The sequence below is a fragment of the Colius striatus genome, chromosome 8, assembly GCF_028858725.1.
Source record: "Colius striatus isolate bColStr4 chromosome 8, bColStr4.1.hap1, whole genome shotgun sequence".
NCBI classification, from domain to species: domain Eukaryota; kingdom Metazoa; phylum Chordata; class Aves; order Coliiformes; family Coliidae; genus Colius; species Colius striatus.
The window spans coordinates 25353918-25361947 of NC_084766.1; the positions used below are offsets into that span (position 1 = coordinate 25353918).

General features: G+C 50.2%; 1 protein-coding gene across 1 annotated transcript; it reads right to left on the reverse strand.

The window, feature by feature from the left end:
• Positions 1 to 1854: 1854 nt before the first annotated feature.
• On the reverse strand, positions 1855 to 2548 carry C8H10orf95 (chromosome 8 C10orf95 homolog). Its single transcript, XM_062000724.1, has one exon. The coding sequence runs from the start codon at positions 2527 to 2529 to the stop codon at positions 1855 to 1857; it is 675 nt and encodes a 224-aa protein (XP_061856708.1). The 5' UTR covers positions 2530 to 2548.
• Between the last annotated feature and the right edge of the window lie 5482 nt (positions 2549 to 8030).

Below are 8030 nucleotides of genomic sequence, written 5' to 3' on the forward strand. Positions count from 1 at the left end.
CCCCAGAAGTGTCCCCAGCAGGGACAGGTAGTTGAAGAAAGTTTGTGGGGACAACAGGCTGTCTTTTCACCCATCTGTCATCTGTCTGTGGGAGACATTGGCTGCTCGCCTGGAGTTTTGGGGACATTTTCCATTGTGACACAGAGCAAAGCTGCCACCAGGAATGTATTGCCTGGAGGAGTGGTATTATTAGGTAATTTCTGGTAACTCACTTAGCATCTGCTCATCAGCACAGGACAAACACCATGCATCACCTCACCTTGCCTAGAAGAACTGCACCTGCAGCATCTCACCCAAAGCAGCCCCCTGCCAGCACCCTTCCCCTGGCAGACGCCCTGCTTAGCCAAGGAAGGCTAAAAAATAACCAGAAGGAATTCCTGCCTTTTTCCTACACAGGATCACCAAAGTGACACCTGATCAGCCACCAGTCTTCAGTGGGGCCTTTTCCAGCCCCTTCAGCATGTCCCACAGCCACCACTTGCTACACACCCAAGGAGCAGCAGTTTTTCTGGTTTGCAGCTTTATCTGGCAGCAGAGCAAACCCATTTCCCAGAAGCTGATTGGGGAAGAGGAAATCCAGATAACTACCAAGGCATTCAGGCAGTTGCTTAAACAAAAAATCCTTGCATTATTTTTTTAAAATCCATTTGTTTGACCCAGTAGCAATCCAGAGCCATCCAGGGCCTCCCAGCTCTAACAGGCTCCCTCCTGCATTAGGAGGCCTTTCTCTCCTGTGGCATGTCAGGGAGAAGCTATAAGGGGACAGAGCAGGTTCTCTGCATGCTCAGAAAGTCCCTGCTGGTCCCCAAAAAGGAAGCCATCAGGCAAGTAGTCAGAGCAAGGCAGAGCATTGCCAAGCAGAGGCAGCAGGATAACCCACCACCCCTGGGATAGAGCCATGTCAGGACTCATCCCTGGCTTGGTAAAAAGTTGTCAGATCAGGTTGCAAGTTGTTCACAGCAGAGTGCTGTCAGGGAACTAAAAACCAGAAAGATAAGTGTTTGCAGTTGGAGAGGGGGGTTTATTGTTTGGTTTTAATCATTTAAAAGGTACAGAAGTTTGTAAGCAGGTCAGACACAGCCCTTCACAACCCTCTGGGTTGCCAGCACAGCTTTGAGGTCTGCCCATCCAAGAGACCAAGCTGTGGCTCACACAACTCTGGTAACCTCATCGGAGAGGCAGTGCCTTCAGAGAGAGCAGAGTCAGCCCCAGAGCAGGGCCTCAAGCAGCAACTTCAACAAGGATACGTGGCCAGGACAACTGAGCACCAGGCTACCAAGTGTTAAGAGCTCAGGGACACCAGGATCTTGTGCCAGGGAGGCAAAGTGCTGCGTACAGGCATCAAATGGTGATTAAGCACAATGGTATGGTCAAACAGCAGTGACAAGATGTGCAGACAATTGCTCTTCAGTGTTCAAGAATCCCTCTTTCCTCTAGGACCAGCACTTCCCCCCAGCCTGGAGGAAATCCTGCTTTGATCTCCTTAACTGAATGCCAGGAAGGGAGCCAGCTTCCAGGACCTTCCCTTGGACAGGCTAGGAAGAGGCCCATCTTCTAATCAAGCACTGCTGCCCGGAAATCCCCCACCAGATTGTGACCTCTCAATCAAGCCAGTGGAAATGTTCATTTCAAAGCCAGGACCAAAGAGCCGATCCGACAGACAGACAAGTGCCACGTGGTTTCTTCACAGGACGGGCATTGTGCATCAAACAGGGTAAAGCTGTGGAAGACAGGGAGTAGTTAAAAGCCAACAGGAGTGGGGGCATCCACTGCTCATGCTACTTGCCAGCTGCACCAAGCCAATTGGCTCCCACCAGGGCTCTGGAGCATCTGTCCATCAGGTCCCTGACAACGTCAACGTCTCAGTTTCTTTTTCTTCTTACGGTTCCTGTCCTCGCTGCTGTCATCTGCCTCACTGGCACTGGGGGTCACAGCCTGCTGGATGACTTTTTTTTCCACTGTATATTCCTGCTCTCCTGCCTTGGGATCTCCCTTGACCAAGAACTCCCCTTTCCGGTAGGTTATGGAGACGTTGGTCCGTGGGTAGGTGCCGTAAACCCTCCGGAGATCATCCTTCACGAATTCTGGGAGGTTCTTCCTTGGTCCAAACACCTTTCCAAGCTTCCCCCATTGAAGCTCCCCTCTCATTGTGAAGCCTTCAGGCCACATCTCTCGATGGGGATCTGCTCTCTGGTAGGCAGCATAGGGATTGTAGCTTGCGTAGGGATTGTAGAGAGGGACGGGGACCATGGGAGGGAAGTGCCAGGTGTAGTATGGATGGAAGTAGGGGTTGGAGACACCATAGGGATGATGGTAATCCACCTGCCCTCCCACATAGTCAGGGTAGCTGTTCCTGTCCACCACAAAGGTGACAGGGCGGCTGTAGAAGTTGTGCATGGGGATGGGAGGGAACACCATGGAGCTGGCCATGTCCTCTGCTCTCCCTGGCCGCAGCAGTGGGTAGGCATAGGCAGAAGGTGGGATCACAGTGGGGTAATGCTCCCGCGGCACAAACCCAGACTGGTACATGGTACAGGAGCTTGGGATTCACTCAAAAGCTGTAAGGACAGGAGGGAGAAGAGAAACAATGTACATAGGTCATATACATTCCAGGAGCAGGCTGCCCAAGGCGATATGCCTAGCGCTGCAAGCGTGCTCCCTAAGTAATAAGAGGAGCTCCCTCTATCCAGTAACATGCCAAGGACAAGCAGAGCCACATAGCCAGTAACTGCCTGTTAACTGCTCAGCAAGACTCATCATTTACCCCACACAGGTCTCAGAATTAACAAAGATGGGAACAAGCTGGCATAAAAAAGGCACTGAGGGCAGAAGAGGTGGCCTCATGTCCTTGTGACAGGGCTCCGCACTGCTGGGAGGCAGTAAGGCAGCCTGCAAGGAGCTAGAGACACTTCAGTAGGCACAAAAATGGGGAAGGCAAGCACAAATGAAAGAGGCCCAAAGGCAAGCCCAAGGCAAGCAGGCAGAGAGGAAAGAGGACACAGCCCAGCTGTGCTGCAATCATTTCAGCTGCCATCCTGCCCAGATAAGGAGATCTTAAATTAAAAACAAACCAAACTGTCCTTGACTCCCCATCCTCCCAGCACCTCGTTTCTACTCCGATAAGCAAACAAGACCTATGCCTACTGTTTGTTTCTAAAGCAAAATCCAGGTGCATCTGCATGTCCTCTGACAAGTTCCCATGTAAAGGCATCTCCTTTTGGTCTCCCTAGCTATCATTCACATTTAAACATGCATTTACTTTAAGCAACTCTGACCCACAGCTGAATTGGTTCCTAGCCTGCCCTCACCAGATGATCCAAGCACTCTCCAGGGCATTAAGCAATGTCCTCCCATGACTCCTTCTCCTCTCCCCAAGGGTAGGAAAGGAAGAAGTACATAGCATGGGTTTTTAAGAGAAGCTTGCTACTAGGGACAGGAAAAGATCATGCACAGGGCTAAAGCAGCATGTTAGTTTTGGTTTCCTACCTCCTCCAGAGTTCAAATCCTGTAGGCTCTTTTGGCTTCAGCCTTAACTAGAGTTGTCTCTCACAGAGGTGTTGACCAAGAAGGCAAAGTGAAACTCATCCCTCGGTTCACTGCTTTCCCCTGGCCTAACAGGCCATTTGACAGCCCCCTAAGAACCTGCCTGCCACAAGCAATACTGAAGACTACTCAGTGGAGCTTTTCCCTTTTTTTTTAACCAGCAGAAGCTGTTCTTGTCCTTTGAGGTTTGTACCCTGCCCTGGCTCAAGCCTGCTTTCACCATGGGTGCAGAGGTAGAAGTCTATCCTCTGCAAAGAACAGCACTTGAGTAGTTAGGCAGGACCAGGCAGTACCTCTAAACAAGAGCTGCAAGAGCCAAAGCCCATCATAACACATCATCTCTCCAGACAGGGGAAAAGAAAAGAAAGTCATACAATCTACTTCAAATGAAGCTATTACAAAAAAAGAAAAGAAAGAGGCTCAAATGCCTTCAAGCAAATCAGGACAACAAGCTTGACTAGGCCCGACTGGGGTCTCCCCTGCTCACTAGCAGGTGTTGGGGAGCAGGACAGCAGGCACCATGATGTCTCCTGCACTTAGCCCAGCTCAGGCAGTCACCAGGCAAAGACAGGGCTGGGTGTCACTGTGCTTGAGGGCTCCTGAGCATCTCTTCCTGAGTTTGCCTGACCACTCTGAAGAGGTTTAGAGCTGAGCCTCCTGTAGCAAGGAGTGGAGCAAGAAGCTCCATTGCACCCTGTCTGAGCAGACTTCATTAGACCTTTATTGAAAGGCAACCATTAGCTAGTTCCCAAACACCCTGCCTAGCTTGCTTAGAATCACCACACCAATCCAGAGTTCTGACTGTCAATGGCAGCACAGGGTGGAGAAACAGAATAAAGTCTCCTTAAAAGAAAAAAAACACAACATTCTCAGTGCTTTTTTTATTTTGTTTTCCAATCAGTCCATCCCTGCTTCTCTATGGAGTCCTGCAGGACCCTTTCTATGGATCCTTTGTGTTTTAGAGCAAGAGATCTGCACAGAGAGCACACAGCTATCACATCCATCGAGTGAAACCAAGTTGGATCAGTGTGCAGCCTCACACCAGCTTAGGTCAGCCCTGGACAAGCTGTTATTTAGTTGATGATCAGCTCTTGCTCAAAAGCTGCACATCACTCTTCTACCACCCAATGTAGCACCCTGAATTTTGGCTGCCAGCATCAATGCTCCCAGGCCTTCCCTGCAGCAGCAGCAGAAGGGGTGACCAACCATCTAAACCATGTGTGTTTTAGCATGGGACAGCCCAAGTACAGCTATTAAGTGCTCTGGTTTTGCTCTGGAGAAAGATAAGGGGAACAAGCTGGTGGCTCGGCCAGGCAGGATGGCCCAAAAGAGGAAGCAAACAGAAGGGCCAAGAGGGGAATGAGAAAAGGACTAGACAGGGCTGTGAGTAGCCAGGCATGTGACAGTGCTGCGCTGGAGCACAGGAATGAAGACATTTCCCTGGAGCAGATCACCCCTGAGGAGGGTGTTGACAGTCAACACAGAGTAGACAAGACTTCACAACCCAGGAGCAAGTTTGCAAACCTGTCAGGGCAAGCCTTGGGTGGTGCTCTGGCTGGCTTTGCCTTCCCTGGGCTCCACTGCACAGCTGCCTGTCCATGCCTGCTGCCCAGTCTGAGCACCAGAGGTCTTGGGGTAACCCAGATCCAGGCTGACCCTCACAAGCACAAGAGGCTGAGTCTCAGCTCCTGGCTTGCAGGACATAGCACTGCTCTGAACCATCAGAGTGTTGCCACAAGGTTTTGGTATACAGGAGGCACAAGGCTCCTGCCCTGTTTACCCGGAGCTGCAGCCTTGTGCTCCAAGGGGCTGACAACATGGTTTACCCCACTATTACACCAGTGCCTGTTGTTCATATTGGCCTTCAGGTTGCTTCAGCTTCCAGAGGCAGGTTTTGGGAGGTGACAACTGGAGCAAAGTCCTTACAGACTCTGCAGGGCTGAGCTAGGGTGTGACAAATCTGTGTGTACCAGACAGGGCTTTGAGAGCAGCAGTACCAGCTTGCCTGATCCTGTCCCATGCTCACCAGGAAGTGAGAGCTGGCAGTGCTCCAGGGAAAACAGAGCTGGCCAGGAAGATGATCTTTTACTAGGCCATCTGATGGCCAGAAGGCATCAAAAGCCAGATACCCAAGAAAAAACAACTCCCAAATATCAACATCACCTAGTGGTAACCCTTTGAGGAAAAGGTCCAACCTCCCATTCTCCCCTTCCTCTTCAGTTGCTCCTTCTCTTGTTTCTCCAGTGCCAGCAGTCAGAGGCTGCCCTGGCTGTGGAAGCAAACATCCAACAGCCTCCAGCTTTCTCTCCAACTCTTCAGGAGCAACTGTACGACAAGAAGAGAAGGGTTCCTGTTTGAACCATCTCTTCAGGCTGCCATCCACTTTCTTCCCTTGCTCCAGTTTCAAGTTCTGCTATGCCTTGGGATTAAAAAACCTTTAAAAGACACCCAATCTCCCCCTCCATTACCTAGCAGCCAGATGTCCTGAGCAGGAAAGGGCAGAACAGTTCTTAAAGCTTGAGCTGAGCTCTGCTCAATGCCCCTCTAGCCCTGAGTGCCACCGACAGGCACCAATATACACCAGCTCCTTGGTGGCACAGGCTGAAAGGGTGGCTGGGCAAGCGGCATGCTGTGCCTGGGAACCAAGTCTTCTCAGCCAGGGCACAGGGAGCTGTGCCAGCAAGGAGCAACAAGGGATCAACCCAGTAAGAAAGCCCACAGCAGGAGATGAGGCAGCCTCTCCCTTTAAGCCCTTCCAGCAGTGTTGACCTTGCTGGAAAAAGGTTCAAACTCACTTGGCTGAAGTTGAATGAGAAGCCAGGCACTAAAAAACAAAACAGAACTCCCTAGAAGGTCATAGCCAGCTGAGATTGTCAACTCTGCTTGCTGAGAGCATGATACTTCAGCCTCTTCCCAGGCTTGCCAGAGCTGACTCCAGCAACTCCATCTGGCAGGGCCTCTCCCTCCTCACACATCTCTGTGCAGGTCGAGGAGACTGACACTACAGCTCCCAAAAGGCTTGATCTGCCAAGCCAAGCGTGCCTCCACGCCAGCTGCCCCAGACAGAGTTGCTATGGAGCAATCATGCAGTGTTTGCAACACAAACCCAGAGATTACACTTGGTAGTTCAAGTACAGGGAACACTTTTGTTTCCCCGCTCTGTTACACAGTTACTGCAGGTGATGAATCCACCACTAGTTAACAGAGGAATGCCCAAGGTTGGCAGGGCTTTTCTAATACCAAAAGCAGCAGAAATGACTTTCTGGCATTACAGAAGAATGTAGCTTTGCAGGACATATCTCAGGGCAGTAGACCTTTACTGACACCCAAGCTAGTTTTAAATCTGGGGAGCTCTTTCTTTAGGTACTTGTGGAGCACAAAATCCACTGTGAGCTGCAGAAAACAGAAGAAAGTGTAAACATGCAAGGCCAGACTGAACATTCCCTAGGACAGAGCTGAAGCGAACCCAACTGTAGCATGGGCACAGACCAACATAAAAGGTGGGGCACAGTATCTGACATACGAAACCTCATACAAGTATCTCATGTTCAGAGAGACTGGTTTCACCAAGGCCAACAAGTACAGAGAGTTTTACTAAGTCTTCTGTCCAAATTTGGTGGGTCCTCAGGTCAGGCTGGCAGTCTGAACAGGTCAGATGCCTCCTCATGGACCATACTGAACAACAACACAAGTGCAAACACATTCAGCCCACAGGAGAATGCATGGCCATCTCTTTATGTTTCAACCAAGACTACTTCTGCCTCATGCCATTGCCCTGTGATCACTTTCCAAACAAAGAGAACAGAGATCCCATTAAGTTACCTTTTCCTTTCCACTGTTCCAGCACTCGAACAGTCAGACTGTTCTTTCTGGCTTTCTTCCCATACTGTTCTTCTCCCCGCCCCACAAAAGCCACAGATCTGTTGCCATTGCACTGTAGCAACTCCCAAGGGTACAGGGGTGAATACTGCAAAAGCAACATTTTCCCCTAACCAAGGGGATGAAGAAGTCATGAGTTATTTCCAGTTAATCTCCCTATTTTGAGCAGACTCTGCAAAACTGCTGCCATCTGACAAAGCTTTGGCAAATGCCTCCCTTGGGGTCGGGGAGGGAATCAAACCAAAACTTCAAGGACTGTTCTGGAAGAATGAGGTTAAAACCAAACCTACTCAAACCTAAGGCCTGTCCTCCACAGCTCTGGTGTCAGTCTCACTAGGTAACATCCTAGTAGCTAGAGACAGTTCATGAGAGAGCATTACAACTAAAGTTTCTCATTTTTCCACATCACTTGCGCACACACACCCCCCCACCCAACACAAGATCATGCTCTCTTTGAGGTCTTTGAAGAGAGACTCTCAAGTATTTCTTGGGGAGGTGGAGAGCAGCCCAGAAAGCCATGTGGCACAATGATATAAGCTTTGCTCTTCCATCACCAGTATAGATCCATAGGACACACACTTGGCCACCTTCCTAAAAGATTGGCTCTC

Coding starts and splice junctions, on each gene's coding strand:
- C8H10orf95 (XM_062000724.1), bottom strand. CDS start 2,529: ATGTACCAGTCTGGGTTTGTGCCGCGGGAGCATTACCCCACTGTGATC.